The 17,367-nt window shown below is 38.0% G+C and overlaps 1 protein-coding gene across 1 annotated transcript; it reads right to left on the reverse strand.

The window, feature by feature from the left end:
* Positions 1 to 825: 825 nt before the first annotated feature.
* LOC149811703 (putative disease resistance protein RGA4) lies at positions 826 to 11,956 on the reverse strand. Its single transcript, XM_089992901.1, has 8 exons — positions 11,673 to 11,956; positions 11,367 to 11,582; positions 6,193 to 6,371; positions 5,469 to 5,642; positions 4,448 to 4,661; positions 1,618 to 1,749; positions 1,542 to 1,557; positions 826 to 1,317 (listed from the first exon to the last, which is right to left on the reverse strand). The coding sequence occupies exons 1-8, from the start codon at positions 11,954 to 11,956 to the stop codon at positions 826 to 828; spliced, it is 1,707 nt and encodes a 568-aa protein (XP_089849027.1).
* Between the last annotated feature and the right edge of the window lie 5,411 nt (positions 11,957 to 17,367).

Below are 17,367 nucleotides of genomic sequence, written 5' to 3' on the forward strand. Positions count from 1 at the left end.
CATCAACTTTTAGAGACCTCAGACTGGGCAGATGCTGCAAGCCTTCTGGAAATGAAGCCAAGTCCTTAATGCCAACTACCTCCAACTCCTTGAGGTTCTGCAACTCATGAGTTGCATCCCACAGGGCTTTCAATTGGCTACAGTTGTGAATTAAAGGCACTTGTCAAAGCAGGTGAATATGGCAACTTAACCAATGCTTCACAGTGTGAAATAGTCAGTGCTTCCAATAAGGGGCAGTCAGGCAAATGCTTCAAGTTTGGACATTTCTTAATAACCATCTTCTTTAGATATTGCAATGTCATCTTCTCTCCTTCCCTCCTTGACCATCCTTCCAAATTGTCTATATGAGTTAGCTTTAGTTCCTCAAAGGCTCGAAAAATTGGCATTTTCTTTAGTTTTGGACAATTTGATACTTCTAACCTATGGAGGGGAGACATTGTTTCTCTTTGAGTGCTGAATGGCCATTCCTCCAAGCTGTCAAAACTTGACAATGTTAATTCCTCAAGTTTGTGGAATCCAACTTGTTCACCACCACCATAGTCACTAGCTTCTTGGTAAAAGCTATTGTTGATGATTCTAACCCTTTCAGCACCTTCTATTTTGAGTCTAGCAAGATTGGGTAGATGTCCTAGATTGGGCAAGTATTCTAAGAAATTGCATCCATGTAAAATGACTTCCTCCAAACAACAGTATGTGGTGTAGTTCATCCATGTAGGAAACCTTACACCCCAATAATCCTTTATTTCGAGCTTTTTAAGGCCCTCTGAAGGTTGAAGGCTTTCATATATAACCCGTATTTTATGTACAGACTCTTCGTTAAACTCTTCACTTTTCACTTAACAAGATTACCAAGCTCTGCATGTGCTTCTTCTCTTTTAAATTGGCTTTTGCTGCCTGCTCTCCATTTTCAACTCTTTCCATATGTTCTATGACCAATTCTCCTCTTAAACTGTTCAGATCCTCCAGTTCCTCTATACTGCTACTGTTTCCATCAATTTCTTGACTACCCACCAAAAACTTATTCAATGTCCGCAAGCAGGTCAGCCTTCCAATTCCCTTTGGCAAATATTCGAGTTCAATCGTGTCTTTTATGTCAAGATGTCTTATGTTCAGCTGTGAAATTCCTTCAGGAAGCCTTTTTATTTTGCTGAAACGAAGGTCTAATGTCTGTAGATCACGAAGCTTAATAGTTGACTTAGGTAACTTGGTGATTCCTGTGTCAGAGAGATTTATGTACTTCAAAAGTAACAAATCTCCTAGTGACTCCGACAATTCAGATATACCTGTACTTCCACTCAAGTTTAGCACCCTTAAACACTTAGGACCAACAAAACCCATGGAGGGACAATATTTGATGTTGCACAATATCAACGTGCGCAGCTTTGTTTCTTTGCACAACAACTTAAAAGAGCAAGTCTTCTTTAGAAAAAAAGAAGCGTGCTTGGCCTCTCATGTGCAGAGCAAAATCATGCACAATATCATGCAATTTGTATACACAAACTTCACCCATATATTTAAGCTTGGATCAAGCAACGACCAACCAAAGCTTCCATGTAACTTTCAACCAAATCCTCCATATCTAATCATCCTCCTTCCATTTTATGAAAGTCCTCTAACTCTCTTCCATTCAAAATGAAGCCTTCAGCCATCCATAGTCTAAGTAGGGTTTCCCTTTCCATCTTGAAATCCTTCGGATATATGGAGCAGTATGCAAGGCATTGCTTTAAGGGGAGAGGCAAGTCCATATAGCTAAATGCAATTGTAGGAAGGACATCATCTTTGTTGGGGATAAAACATAGATTTGCGAAAACAAACGGGCAGATCGAGTCTTCCCCACAAGTGTGAATCGATGGAAACAATACGATGATGACAGTGGAAGAGATATAAAAACCAAACCAACAGCGGAAACAAAAACAACATACAATGATTTACGTGGTTCCCTCTAAACTGAGGTACGTCCATGGCGACCAATAGGTCAGCACCTTCCACTATCTTTAAACAAAGATTACAAGAGTGATCAAAAGGCATAAGCCTTACAAACACACAAGGTGTAACGAATGAATAAGAGGATATACTTCACTGAAGAACAAAGAACAAATGATCTAAAGAACCAACTTGACAAAACTGTCCTGAAAGAAGTGTAGCAACACTTTTTGCTCTTTGTTCTCTTTGCACCCTTTCGGTGCCTTAAAAAGAGTTTCTCGCTCTTTCACAAATGTTCTGAGTACACGCATTCTCACTCTCCCTCTCTCGCTCTCTCTCTCATCCATCCCTTAAATAGAGAATAAGACCCGCAATAAATGTAAAAAGACTAAACGTCTTTCATAACTTATGAAGCTCCTTATCACAAATCACTATTTCAGCGAGTATTGCAAATCGCTATGCGCGATACCAACAAATCACTATCCAGTGATGCCACAAATCGCTATCCAGCGATATCACAAACCGACCTCCAGTTGAAGCCACAAATCGCTATCCAGCGATACCAGCAAATCGACTTTCAACTGAAGCCACAAGTCGTTATCCAACAATATCACAAACCGACTTTCAACTGAAGCCACAAATCGCTATCCAGCAATATCACAAACCGACTTCCAGCTGAAGTCATAAATCGCTATCCAGCGATACCGAATTCGACTTACACAGCTCCAAGCACTAACCGCAAATCATCACCCACAAATCGCTGATCCACAAACTCGAAACAGCTGAATCGTTATTCAGTTGAAAGGACTTCTACAAATTGTTATCCAGCGAATACGAAAAATGTCCTCAACAAGATCAGGTGACGTGCTTGAAAGAGACTGCAGTGGTACTAATAAGGAGGGAAACCCAACAATTCTCCCCCTTCCCGACTTATGAGGAAGCTTCTTCCATTCCTACTTGGAATCAACATTTCTCATACTTTTCCTTGGGCAATGACTTTGTCAGCATATCGGATGTATTGTCATCAGTATGCACTTTCTCCAATTGCAGCAATTTTTCATTCAAGACATCTCAAATCCAATGATATCGAACATCGATATGTTTTGATCTTGAATGAAACGAGAAATTCTTACTCAAGTGAATCACACTCTGGCTATCACAGTGAAGAACATACTTTTCTTGCTTCAAGTCTAACTCTTGCAAGAATTTTTTCACCCACAACAATTCCTTGCTGGCTTCAGTAATGGCAATAAACTCAGCCTATGTAGTGGAGAGAGCTACACATTTCTGTAATTTTGACTGCCATGCAACTGCTCCCCTGCAAAGGTAACCAAATACCCAAAAGTAGACTTTCTATTGTCTATGTCACCAGCCATATTGGAATCTGTGAACCCTTCAAGAATAGGTTCACCCTTTCCAAAGCACAGACTCAACTTTGAAGTGCCCTGAAGATATCTGAGAATCCATTTCACTATTGCCCAGTGTTTCTTCCCTGGATTTGACAAAAATCAACTAACAACTCCAATAGCATGAGCTATGTCTGGTCGACTACAGACCATAGCATACATCAATGAACCTACTACCGAAGCATAGGGAATTTTCTGAATCTTGATTCCTTCTTCATCATTTGCACGACATTGACTTGAGCTAAGTTTGAAATGGCCGGCAAGTGGACAATTGACAAGCTTTGCTTTGTCCATGTTGAACCTCTCAAAAACCTTTTTGATATACTTTTCTTGTGATAACCAGATCAACCCATGTGATCTGTCATGAACGATTCACATCCCAAGAATCTGCTTTGCTGGACCTAAATCCTTTATGGCAAAGGTCTCACTCAGCTCCAACTTCAGCTTGCTTATCATGCTGATGTCTTGGCCCACAATTAGCATGTCATCCACATAAAGCAAGAGAATGGTAAAATTACCATCTGAAAATTTCTTCACAAACACACAATGGTCTGTGGAGGTTTTTGAATATCCATGCTCAGTCATGAAAGAATCGAATTTCTTATGCCACTGCATTGGTGCTTGCTTCAATCCATACAAGCTCTTCTTCAGCTTGCAGACTAGGTACTCTTTACCCTTGTCAATGAAGCCCTCGGGTTGCTCCATATAAATTTCTTCTTCCAAGTCACCATGCAGAAATGCAGATTTTACTTCAAGCTGCTCAACTTCTAAATTCATGCTTGCAGCTCTACCGAGCACAGTTCGGATGGAGGACATCTTCACAACTGGTGAGAAGATCTCATCAAAGTCAACTCTCTTCTTCTGAGCAAAACCTTTCACTACAAGTCGTGCCTTGTACCTAGGTTGGGAGTTGTTACCATCAGTCTTCTTCTTAAAGACCCATTTGTTCTTCAACACCTTCTTCCCTTTAGGTGTCCTTACTAGATCAAAGGTGTAATTCTCATGCAATGAATCCATTTCCTCATTCATTGCCTTAAGCCATTCAGACTTGTTTTCATCCTCCAAAACTTCTTCAAAAGTTTTTGGCTCACCTTGATCTGTAATCATCACATACTCACTTGATGAGTATTTCCTGGATGACTATTTTGCCCTGGTAGACCTCCTTATCGGAGTCTGAGAAAGTGGCTCTTGGGGGTGCTGGCTCCCCCTCAATTTCCGTCTTAGCACTTTCTTCCTCTGCATCATCATGAAGAGGTGGCATCTCCTCCACGGAATCATGAACAGTCGGTGAATCAAGGGGATCTATGTCAACAAGATCACCTTTACTGGACTCTGATGGCTCAGACTCACCAATGTCTTCAATGGTCTGATCTTCCAAGAAGACAACATCTTGACTTCTGACCACCTTCTTATCAACGGGGGCATACAGCCTGTAGCCAAATTCTTCATGTTCATAGCCAAGGAATATGCATTGCTTGGCTTTTGGATCAAGCTTGGACCTTTCTTCCTTCAGAATGTGAACAAAGGCTCTGCAGCTGAATACTCTTAAGTGTTCATAAAAAGGTTCTTTCCCAGTCCAAACTTTCTCTGGAACATCTTCCTTCAAGGGAATAGAAGGAGACAAGTTGATAAGATCAACTATTGTCCTCATTACCTCACCCCAGAAAGATCTTGGCAATTTAGAGTGTGACAACAAACATCTGACTCTCTCAAGAATGGTGTGATTCATTCTCTCAGCAACCCCATTTTGTTGAGGTGTCATCCTCACAGTCCTTTCATGCTTGATGCCATGATTGGTGCAATACTGATCAAATGGCTCAAGGTATTTGTCGCTATTATCTGAGCGAACACACTTCAACTACCTGCTAGTTTCTCTTTCAGCCATGACCTAAAAATGCTTGAATACATCTAGAACTTGGTCTTTAGTTCTTAGTGTATAAGCCCAGACTTTCCTTGAGTGATCATCAATTAAAGTTACAAAGTACAGTGCACCACCAAGTGTCTTGACCTTCAAAGGTCCACACACATCAGAATGTACGAGATCTAGAACATGAGATTTTCTAGATGCAATGCTTCTATGGAAAGAAACTATGTTTTGTCTACCATGAAAGCAATGGACACATGGTTCCAAAGATGTACCTGTTGTGCCTGCCAGGAGCTCTTTCTTGACCAGAACTTGCAACTCTTTCTCACTCATATGCCCGAACCTTCTATGCCATAACTCTGTCGACGAGTAAGTCTTCACAGCATTCACAACACTTTTGCAGATCTTCGCTTGCAAAGTGTAAAGGGAACAAGCCTTTGTTCCTCTTGCTACCACCAAGGAACCCTTGGTTAACTTTCACCTTCCATCACTGAAGGTGTTGTTGTAGTCGTCATCATCCAACTTTCTGGTAGAGATCAGATTCAGTCGGATGTCTGATATATGCCTCACATCTTTCAGCAGCAACTTGCAGTCAATGCTTGTTTCCAAGCAAATGTCGCCTATGCCGACAATCTTCGACACATCTTCATTTCTCATTCGGACATTTCTGAAATCTTCTTGCGAGTAAGAAGTGAGGAAATCAGTCTGTGGGGTAACATGAAATGATCTCTGGAGTCAATCACCCAATCGGTCTCCTGACCGCTCAAATTTATGCTTGTGTCATCATAGACAACCATGAGCTCTCCATCTGTGACTGTGGTTGTGGCACCCTGCTTTTCTTCTGAGCTTTTTTTCTGCTCTTCTCTTTGAACTTGAGCTTTCTGCACTCCCGCTTCATATGCCTCTTCTTGTGGCAATAATAACACTTGACGTTTTTCTTTGAGCTCGAGTGTGAGTGGCCTCTGGATTTGCCACGGAAGTGCGGAGTCTTGCTCTTACTTTTGCTTCTCCTTTTGTTTTCAATCACAAGCGCCTCGGAGGTAGAAGCAGCACCTGATAACCTTCTTCTGGTCTCTTCATTCAGCAGGCTATTGGTAACTTGGCTCATAGTTATCATTCCGCCAAGTGTAGAGTTACTAACTGTAACCACCAATGTTTCCCAACTCTCAGGAAGGGAACTGAGGAATAACAAAGCTTGTAGCTCATCATCAAAAGTGATCTTCATTGTGGCCAGTTGATTCACAATGCTTTTGATATCGTTCAAATGCTATGCAATAGAGCTACCCTCTTTATACTTGAGGTTTACAAGATTTCGAAATAGAAAGGCCTTATTCATTGTCGTCTTTCTGTCGTAAAGGCTTTCTAGTTTGGTCTAAAGACCATGCGTCGAAGTTTCTGTAGAGACATGATGAAAGACACTTTCGTCTATCCACTGTCAAATGAAACTGACTGCTTTTCGGTCTAGTTTTCTCCATTCGTCATCTTTCATCTCTTCTGGTTTACAGCTGATACCCTCTATGGGTCCATCCAAATCTTTACAAACTAAGAGGTCTTCTATCTTAGTTTTTCATATCATCTAGTTTGTGTCATTCAAACTAATCATCCGACCAACAACATTATTCTCCATGACTTCACACACAAATATATGAACCAAAAGCTCTAATACCAGATGTTGGGGATAAAACACAGACTTGCAGAAACAAACAGACGGATCGAGTTTTCCCCATAAGTGTGAATCGATGGAAACAATATGACGATGATAGTGGAAGAGATATAAAAACCAAACCAATAACGGAAACAAAAACAACACACAATGATTTATGTGGTTCCCTCTAAATTGAGGTACGTCCACGGCGACCAATAGGTCAGCACCTTCCACTATCTTAAAACAAAGATTACAAGAGTGACCAAAAGGCATAAGCCTTACAAACACACAAGGTGTAACAAATAAACAAGAGGATATACCTCACTGAAGAACAATGAACAAATGATCTGAAGAACCAGCTTGACAAAGCTGTCCTGAAAGAAGTGTAGCAGCACTTCTTGCTCTTTGTTCTCTTTGCACCCTTTCGGTGCCCTAGAAAGAGTTTCTCGCTCTTTCACAAATATTCTAAGTACACACACTCTCACTCTCTCGCATTCATCCCTTAAATAGAGAACGAGACCCGCAATAAATGCGAAAAGACTAAACGTCTTTCACAACTTACGAAGCGCCTGAAGCGCCTTATCACAAATTGCTATTTGAGTACTGCAAATCGCTATGCAGCGATACCAACAATCTTGACCCTCTATGCCTTTCCAAGCCCAGAATGGGCAATCAGTGACATCTTGCCAAACAAGCCTTTTTCTTCTTTCTCATGCAACACACTCATCACAGCTTTTATTGTTATGCAGGTCTGGGGTGGTTACGGGAAGAGGGGAAAGTGTTTCCCTTTCTCCCCCTCCCACGAAAATGGAAAGTGGGAGAGGGAAAGGGGAAATTCCTTTCCCCGTATTTGGCAGACTGACTTGGTCTGTTCGGACCGAGTCAAGTCTGTTTGGTTGTGATAGACCGACTCGGTCTGGACATACCGAGTCAGGTTTGTTTTCGTACCAAACCGACTAAGTCTAGACAGACTGAGTCAAGTCTGTTTTCTTGACAGACTGAGCCCGAACTATATTGAGGGTAGACCAAGTCGGGTCTGTTTCTGCGAACCAACTCAGTCCAGACCAAGTCGAGCTTGATGTAGGTCAGACCGACACAAACCCAAACTTTATATATATATATATATATATATATATATATATATATATATATATATATATATATATATATATATATATATATATATATATGTGTGTGTGTGTGTGTGTGTGTGTGTGTGTGTGTGTGTGTGTGTGTGTGTGGATTTGAATGGGTGTAGTAGAAAAATTGAAATAGCAAAGACCTCGATTTTTTCAATACAAACCAGACGCAAGTTTGGATCCAAAATGCAAATTGGATCACGAACACCCAAGTGAATTCAAAACTAAGTGGACCTAGTGGGGTTTAGTCAAAATCCAAGACAGTCCAGCATAGATGCCATACATGTGTCAAACCATCACGAAAAGTTTGGATCCAGCATACCCAGTGTTATCAAAAATGTGCCTTGAGGGGCAAAAGGCGCACCTCGCCTTGAGGTGCGGCCCTCTGTGCCTCAAGGCACAAGCCTGAGGCGCAAAAAAAAAATTACAACAAGATTTTTGAGACATAATCAACAAAGTTTTTGTAGGTTAATCTCATATATTTTTCAGTTATTTGAGCTATGTAATAAGTTTATTAGTATATTACTATATTTTAACTTTTGTTGGTTAATCTCGTATATTTTTCAGTTATTTCAGTCATGTAATTAGTTTCTTAATATATTTTAACTTTTGTTGCTTAATCTCATATATTTTTCAGTTATGTAATCATTTTTTTAGTTAATTTTATATGTTAATCTCATATTTTTTAGAATAATCTCATATATTTTAACTTTTATAGGTTAATCTCATATATTTTTCAGTTATTTTAGTTATATAGTCAGTTTCTTAGAATATTTTAACTTGTGTTGGTTAATCTCATATGTTTTCCAGTTATGTAATCAGGTTTTAGTTACTTTTATATGTTAATCTCACATTTTTTAGAATAATCTCATATATTTTAACTTTTATAGGTTAATCTTATATATTTTCCAGTTATTTCAATTATGTAATCAGTTTCTTAGTATAATTTAACTTTTTTTGGTTAATCTCATATATTTTTCAGTTATGTAATAAGTTTTTTAGTTACTTTTACATGTTAATCTCACATTTTTTAGAATAATCTCATATATTTTAACTTTTGTAGGTTAATCTCATATATTTTCCAGTTATGTAATTGGCTTCTTAGTATATTTTATCTTTTGTTGGTTAATCTCATATATTTTCTAGTTATGTAATTATTTTTTTAGTTACTTTTATATGTTAATCTCATATTTTTTAGAATACTCTCATATATTTTAACTTTTGTAGGTTAATCTCATATATCTTCCAGTGATATATTCAGTTTTTAGTTACTTTTATATGGCAATCTCATATTTTTTAGTACTTATTTGAGATTTTGTTTCTTATTGGTTGTTATTTCATCTATAAAGCATTTCTTTATTTCTTTGTATTTTTAGATATTTTTTTATAATTTTTTTAAAGTTTTCAAAAAAAATGAGTCTTACGCTTTATGCCTCGCCTCAGTTTTTGGTGGAGCACCTCGCTATGCCTCAATTCTTTTCACAACACTGAGCGTACTGGATCCAAGATCCAGTTGGAATGACAGTTGAAAAACCTAAGTGATCAGTTTTGAAATCAGAGTGGATTTGGATTTGGAATTCAATACAAATTAAATATAGTGTAAAGATGTGATATAGATCGAAGAACATTACATGGAACCGTGAGTGGTCAAAAAGTAAAAAAGATCATTTTGCCCTCAATATGCTTGATTAGTAAACAAGGCATAATTTGGTACCCCAAAGTCAAATTCAAGTGATTTTTGGATCCTTGGATTTTTTTCTTCAAGTAGGATCCATTGGCAAGGGATGTAATGACAAACTCTGAAATAACAGAGTCAAAGTTTGGCATTTAAGCTCATGAGTATTTTGATAATTTTTATAAAGATGATACTGTAAATGATAAAATGAGATATTCATTGATTTCATATCAAAACTTGCGAGAAGGCTAAGGTATTTCTTTAGAGTAAAAATTTAAGCGTTCAAGGTAAGTAAACATTTGTAAATTCCTCCTTAATGAAATAAATTACATGATAGTTGGTATAGGCATCTTTCAATATAATTTCATGTGTTTTAAGTATGCTAGTTTTATTTATCTTGAATAGAACAATGTTTAGCATGCTTAGGGATCCATAAATTGTGATGTTCAGTATGATGCTTAAATATGATATTACATGTTGCATGTTTTTTTATTCATGGCATGATTTAATTATGAATATATCCTGTGTAGAGAAAATCATGACAGTTTTTCATTTATAAGATTGATGTATGATGTTAAGAATTGAGAGTAGAGTTCCAGAGTTTTGGGGTAGGAATTATCCTGAAAATATCATGCTTATGCTTTGAAAGGGGCATTGTAAGTGTTATGACTTAATAAATCTGTGGTGGATTGCTATCCTTAAAGTTTTGATATGTGATCACGTGTTAAAAAGTAGTTAGTGGACATACAGTAATGATTGTGTAATACACTAACTTTAAGATATGAATGTTGAAAAAATAATATGTATAGAATAACCACATAGAGCATAATAAAGAATTCTACTAGGAGGCATGGTCTAGGGCATTGTTAAAGTATATACCTTAGGAATATCTAAGACGTTCCTAGGTGACCCTTAGGGGTTAAAACATTGCCAACTAGACACATGTAGGATGTGGCATGAACCACAAAACCTTGAGAGTAGGTATAACTCCTTGAGACACCTTGGGGGCAAGCATAGGTCCTTGAGTACTTTGGAGATAAGTATAGCCACCCTGGCTCTTCGGCTAGCTACTGATTGAGCTCTTTAGCTCAAGGCTTGCAACCGGCGAGAAGCTGCAGCATTTGTGTTCATAATCTAGGTCTGTTTAGACTATGTTGTTGTGAGTAATTCATATGTTTAGCCAACACCGTAGACTCTAAGTTGTCTACATGGGTTGCTACGCTCGAGGAGGTTATGTCTGAAATAACCGATTAGAGTAGAGCATGAGTTTGAAAATGATGATAGAAATACGGTTAAAAGGGGGATCAAATTTATAAACATGTGTGTATAATTAGAAAACTAAATTAAGACTAGGAGCTTAGAGATCACTACAGTTCTAACGGTTGTATCTATTTGTAAATGGAATCTTACTGGGTTGTAGACTCACTCTCTCTCTTGGTTGCAACTGTAGGTTCTGTTTATGATAGTTGTATTTGGATGGTTTTGACATTGTAAATGGTGTATGGAGCTTCAGTTATTGGATAAAAAATAAAAATAAAAATAAAAATGGTTTTTGAGGTTGTTAGAGAAATTTTCCTCTGAGAACTAACTTCTACTAACCTAAGCTCGAGAGGTCCCGGATTGGGTTGTTACATTTATAGCCAGAGGCAACTCTTTACATTTCTTCATGATATCTCTGTCGATGCTCTTAACTCCATCAAGTTCTCTCTCTCACCCTTTTTTCCTTAGTGCCTCTGTCAGGAACAATGCCCAACTTTGGTCCTTTGATATGTATTTCAGTTCATGTATTCGAGATGCCTTCATCCTCCTTGCAGTGTTCCTGTTTCTAGTGGTGATGAGGACCCTACTCCCAGATCCACCAGTTTGCAAAAGACCATTCAACTCACTCCACCAATGGTGATCCCATACGTCGTCAAGAACAAGCAGAAACCTTTAGTCTTTCAAATAGTTGCTTATCTCTGAATGCAAAGAACTCAGTCGGGTGAACTTGTCAGCGTCGCTCTATTTGCCACCAACATACTCCAATATCTTCCTTGAGAGGTCCAACGATTTGGGCTTTTTCGATATACAAACCCATATGCCTATTTTAAAATATTCTTTCACAACATTACTGTTGTAGAGCTTCTTTGCAAGGGTGGTCTTTCCAAGTCCCACCATACCAACGATTGCTATAATGGAAAGCTTCCCTTCTAATTCTTGTGGCTCTTCCATCAACCACTTGGAGACCAATTCTTCATCTTCTTCCCTGCCAACAACTCTTGACTCAGTGATGAACATAGCAGTCTCCCCGTTCTTACCCCACATCTTGCTTATATTCTTGCCTAAACCTGCCCATTCCTCAAGCTCGTAACGATCTTTTTGGTTGTGAAGCATGTTAAGCCTCTGATTAATCTTTTTCAGCTCATTGGCAGTTTTGTAGAGGAAAGGGACATTGTAGCATTGAAAACAAGATGGAAGAAACCTGCATACCTTTGTCTGTTATTGTTTGTCACTGTCAACCTTGATCTTATACAGGTGGATCACGTCTTGGGTTTGAGTGTCTCTAAGGACAGCTTCAATGGCTCTCAACTCACTCTGCAATTTTGTCAATTCATCTTTTACGAAAGTGACTTCTAAGACTAATCTTGCATACATTTTGCACTTTTATTCATCTTATTTCATGCATGATCCAATAAAAAATTACTTTAAAACCCCATTTTTATTGTTAGTTTTAAGAAACTATATTGAAATTGAATTTATCAAAAAATCATGTATTTCAAAGCTACGTTTTTAGTGTTTTTATTAGTTTTAGATTTTTTTAATTATATTTTAATTAGGTTAGGTTTGAATTAGTCAATATTAATTAGTTTAGGAAGTCATGTTTTTTTAGAAAAACATGTTTTTCATAAGAGACCTTGTTTTGGAAATTATAAAAAAAAATTAGACTCTTTTTGAAAAATCTATTTTAACCTAATTAGAGCATTATAAATACAACTTTTGCAGCAAGAGGAGACATTTTTCCATATTAGAGTTCACCCCCCCCTCCTTCTTTCCCCTCTCTTCTCTCTCTCCCTTGCTCTCTCTCGCTCTTTTGCTGATTTTTTTCTCTCCTTGTTCTCCCCTTCTTCTTCTTCACCTTTTTCTTCCAGCTTTGAAACCTTTCGTCATCGGCAACTTCTTCCTCTTTATCGGGGCAGCGTGGATGCAGCTGGATTGACCATCTTCTCTCCTTAACCCTTCCATCGGAGGTGATCCATGACAGGTTGTTTCTTTCTCTCTCTTTTTCATCGTAGATTTAGGTTTTGCATAGCATAACGCATTGCATCGCATATAGTTTCGTAGATCATCACATCATCTGAATATTCATCTAGGTTAGTTTATGTTTTGCATCTGAAAATAAAATAAAATAAACGAAAAATATATTTTGTTTTGATAGTCTAGCTGTTTCTTGAATTAAGTATTGAATAATCGTGTTTTATAGGTAGATCGTTAGTGTTAACATAGGGTTTCGTATATTTTTTTGAGTTTCTTGATTAAGTTCTTGATTACCTTTAGGTTAGATCTAGTCTAGAATAACTTGTTTCGTGTTGGTTTATTTCAATGTTCTTTAGATCAAATAAATAATGTTTTCTTCATTAGCCGATATATTTTCTTTTATTGCATTATCGTTCTTTGTTAAAATAGGGTAGATTAAAATTAGGCATTTTCTTTTGTTAGTAAATAGTTAGTTTTACTTTATTTTATTTCCAAAAAAATTTCTTTTCATAAATTAGAGTAGAAATAGTCATTTTTTTATTATCATTTTTTTTTCATTAGTTGGATTTCATTTAGTCGATCGTGAATAGTAGTGTTTTTCTAGTTGCTTCAATTCACGTTTTTTTTTCAGCTTAGATTTGGAATAACTCCAGTCAGTTACATTAATAGCAATTCATGTATTCATTTTAGGATAGAGTTTTATTTATCATGCACATGTAGTTGAATCAGGATAGCCGGTTTTGCTTTACCGTTTCATTTGAATTTCTTTTGCATAGCTAGGTGATTTTCATTGTCGTTTGCTGTAGCATTAGATCCATTAGTTAGAATAACTGAATTTAATCTTGTCAATATTCTGGTAGTAATATCTTTTGGTAGTTAGTATCCCAGCAATGTTTCCTTTAACATGTCTTTCTTGTTTTTTTTTTAGTTTTGGAAACTTGTGCAGCAACGTTTTTAGTTTTTTATTAGTCAGTTTTGCATATAACGTTTTTAATTTTTGTCTTTACTAATCGTTTGTTTTTAGTCGGTTTGCCTATTACATGTGGGCTGAGCGTTAGATTTAATGGTTACTTAAGATTTTGGTTTTATAATGCATAGGTAGTTAAAATATCAATAGTCGATTGCTGTTTACTTTTAATAGCTTCTTTCATGTCTAAACGAAAGCCTTTGAAAGATCTTTTTCATACATAGGTTAGATTACTTAATTGCATAATTTTGTCTTTTAATGGGTATTAGGTCCAGTTGTGTGATTCACGTTCAGCTAATCTAGTCTTCATTTTATTATCCATCTTGCATATAGTTAGCATTAGCCTTAGTTGATTATTCAAATTAACCGAGTAGCGTGGTTTCATTTAGCCGATTTTTCTTTAGTCTTGCTAATTGTTTTTCTTTATCAACTTGTTAATGTTAATTAATTAATTAGTTTAGCTGAGTGCTTTCTTGATTTTTTTAGAGTATTTTAGTTTCTTGATTTCTTGAATTAATTTAGCCCTTAGTTTGTTACATTAGTTACATTATAGTTAGTTAGGTGGTTTTGCTATTTTGTCTTGTAGTGATAGTTTGTTAGTAGTTAGTTCATAGTTTAGTTCATGCTTGGTTTAGTTAATTAATTCAAATCTTGTTTTTGCTGAATTTGTTAGTCATTTTCTTGTTAGTTTTCCTCGTACTGCTTTGTTTTGTATTTTTTATTTTTGCAGGAAAGCGGTTGGATGTGGGGTGAGCTCCTTTTCATACCCTCTGAGGTCCCCTCAGGCCCTCAGAAGTGCCTTCAAAGAACCCTAAAGAAACAAGGAAGGGGGCACAACCAATAAAAAGGGAACACAAATGGGACAAAAAGACTTGAAGCACTGAAGCCTTTTTCTTTCTTTTTAGATTAGGATTTCATTTATTTATTAATTAGATCTACAATAAGTCATTTAATTATTTGTTTAAGTCCTTTGAGTAGGGGCAGCACTCTCTTAATTATTTTATTTAATTAATTTTTTTTATTCTTCAAGGCAATAAAGAGTAGTGTAGATTGTGTGTTGAATACAAAGTATTTTCCGTTCCCTGAAATCAACTCGGACTCCACCACTCGTGCAAGTCGATTTTTTTTAATTTTGGTGTCTGGCTTTTACTTGATTTTATTTAAAAATATTGTTTTAAAAAGGGTTTTCATAAAACTCACACCAAAGACCACCTCGTGGGGCGAGGCCAATCACCCCCTTCAACGAGATTGAAACCACCCCCTCTTCCATGAGAGAGAGCTTTGCCTCGGAGCCCCAAGTTTTGAAGCACAGAGAATGATGTTCTCATGGATCAGATCCCGGGAAGTGATTCCCCGATCGAGCAGCCAAAGCCAAATCTCTCTCTCTCTCTCTCTCTCTCTCTCTCTCTCTCTCTCTCTCTCTCTCTCTCTCTCTCTCTCTCTCTCTCTCTCTCTCTCTCTCTCTCTCTCTCTCTCTCTCTCACTCACTCACTCTTATGCTTCGCACCGTCATAGGAGGAACGATGTTCCGTCTATCTCCATTGGGGGAGTCACCTACTCTGTCTGTAATGTCTTATCCGCGGTTTCTCATTATTTTAAGACTCTTTATGCTGCTCTGACTTCCGTGGAAGGCTCCATTGGTCTTGTTTTTGTTCAGACTATCGATCAAGCTCAGGCCAGAGCAATGCAAATAAAGTTTGCTTACGCTAAAATTATTTCAGCTATTAACGATCTATCGGGTTGGAAAGCTCCTGGCTACGACGATTTTCATGTGGATATCTTCTGTATTTTTTTGTCATGCATTAGAATTGACATTATCAACGTTTTTTCTGAGTTCCATCGCAATTGCAGGTTGTCGGTCCACACACACACTTAGCCATTATCTCTCTCATCTCGAAGGGTGAGGCTGCATCTGATATCTCGAGGTTTCGTCTGATTTTGGTTATGTGTGCTCTATACTGTATTATTGCTAAGGTTTTGGCAAATAGGCTGAGAGCCGTAGCTACTCAAATTTTCTTAGACGCTCATTTCGCCTTTATCCCCAATTGGAGGATTCAACACTCTTTCATCTTGTCCTCGAAAGTCATTCACTCTTTGCATATCAGCGACCAACCTTACTTCTCTCTCAAGCTTGACTCCCATAAAGCCTTTGACTTGGTTCATTGGCCTTTCTTATTTCATATGTTATCCAACTTCGGTATCGGTCAACGTTTCTCTCGCTGGGTGAGCGAGTTGGTGACTAATGTTCACTCTATGATTAAGATTAACGGCGTTAGAGGTGGGTAGTTCAAGCTTGAGTGAGGTATTTGGCAAGGTTGCCCTCTCTTCCCCTTGTTATTTAACGCCATTGTGGAGGGTCTCGTGGTGTTGTTCAAGCAGGCAGTTGACAAGCGCATAATTGACCCCATTGACATCCAGGAATTCCCTCATCATATTCTTACTTATGTTGATGACATGATTCTTTTTAGGCGTGCATCCGTGCAGCAGATGCTGAGATTCAAGTTTATCCTCCAATTTTTTCTCTACCTTTCGAGTTTATCCCTTAACGACAGTAAATATTGCATGTCCATGTTCAATGCCCACCCTTCTATGTTGGTCATTGGGCAACAAATTTTTAACTATGTGACATCGAATTTACCAATTTCGTACTTGGGTTTCCCATTACAAGTGAAGTGCATTCCTTCAGTCGCATGGACTGCCACTATTCAAAAAGTCAAGAACAAAATTTTCTCCTGGCAAGCATCCTACATTTCTATCGCTGGACGGCTTACTCTTATTAGACACGTTTTGTCCAGTATCTCGAAATTCTTTATGTACATGTTTCTAATGCTCGTGGGTATGGAAAAGTTGATTTCTCATTTGATGGCAGACTTTCTTTGGTCTGGATGCCAACTCCAGACTAAATGTCACCTGGTCGGCTAAAACACATTAGTGTTACTGAGGCGTATGGCTGGTCTGGGGATTTTCGCTCCCAGACACAGGAGTATTGCTCTTGTTGTGTAGCAATGTTGGTTGGCTCACCATCCAGGCAACCTGTGTGCTCCCCTAATCCAGGCTAAATACGATTCCCTCGACTCGCTCCTTCATAGCCATCGACCCACCGGTCTGCAGCTCTCGCACTTGAGTCGCATGTGGCTAAAGGACCTGTCCTTCTTTAGAGTCCAAAGTGGAGATTTTGGCTCTGTTGTGCAATTTTTGCAGTGGGCAATTGAGCCTAGCAGCACTTTATGCACCAAAATTTATATCGGTCTTTACTTCCTTCTGGGGTTGACTGGCTTCCCAAGCATATTTTATGGGCTAAGGGCTCAACCCCCCGCTCTCGATTCTTAGCCGGGTTAAATTTGCACGACAAGGTTCAAACAGACAACTTCCTTAAAAAGGTGGGTTTTCAATATCTTAGTAGGTGTGTGTTTTGCCAAGAGGCAAAAGAGTCCACCTACCATCTATTTTGTGTCTGCCCAATCTTTGTGGACATTTTTAAAAGTACGTGGAATAAGTCGGACATCATTGTGAG

Source organism: Nuphar pumila, chromosome 17 (assembly GCF_984573655.1).
Source record: "Nuphar pumila chromosome 17, dmNupPumi1.hap1.1, whole genome shotgun sequence".
NCBI classification, from domain to species: domain Eukaryota; kingdom Viridiplantae; phylum Streptophyta; class Magnoliopsida; order Nymphaeales; family Nymphaeaceae; genus Nuphar; species Nuphar pumila.

Coding starts and splice junctions, on each gene's coding strand:
- LOC149811703 (XM_089992901.1), bottom strand. CDS start 11,956: ATGTGGGGTAAGAACGGGGAGACTGCTATGTTCATCACTGAGTCAAGA. Junction 6,372..11,366: donor GAGGCACTAAGGAAAAAAGG/GTGAGAGAGAGA, acceptor GTTATTCCTCAG/TTCCCTTCCTGAGAGTTGGG. Junction 5,643..6,192: donor AAACAAAAGGAGAAGCAAAA/GTAAGAGCAAGA, acceptor CCTTGGTGGTAG/CAAGAGGAACAAAGGCTTGT.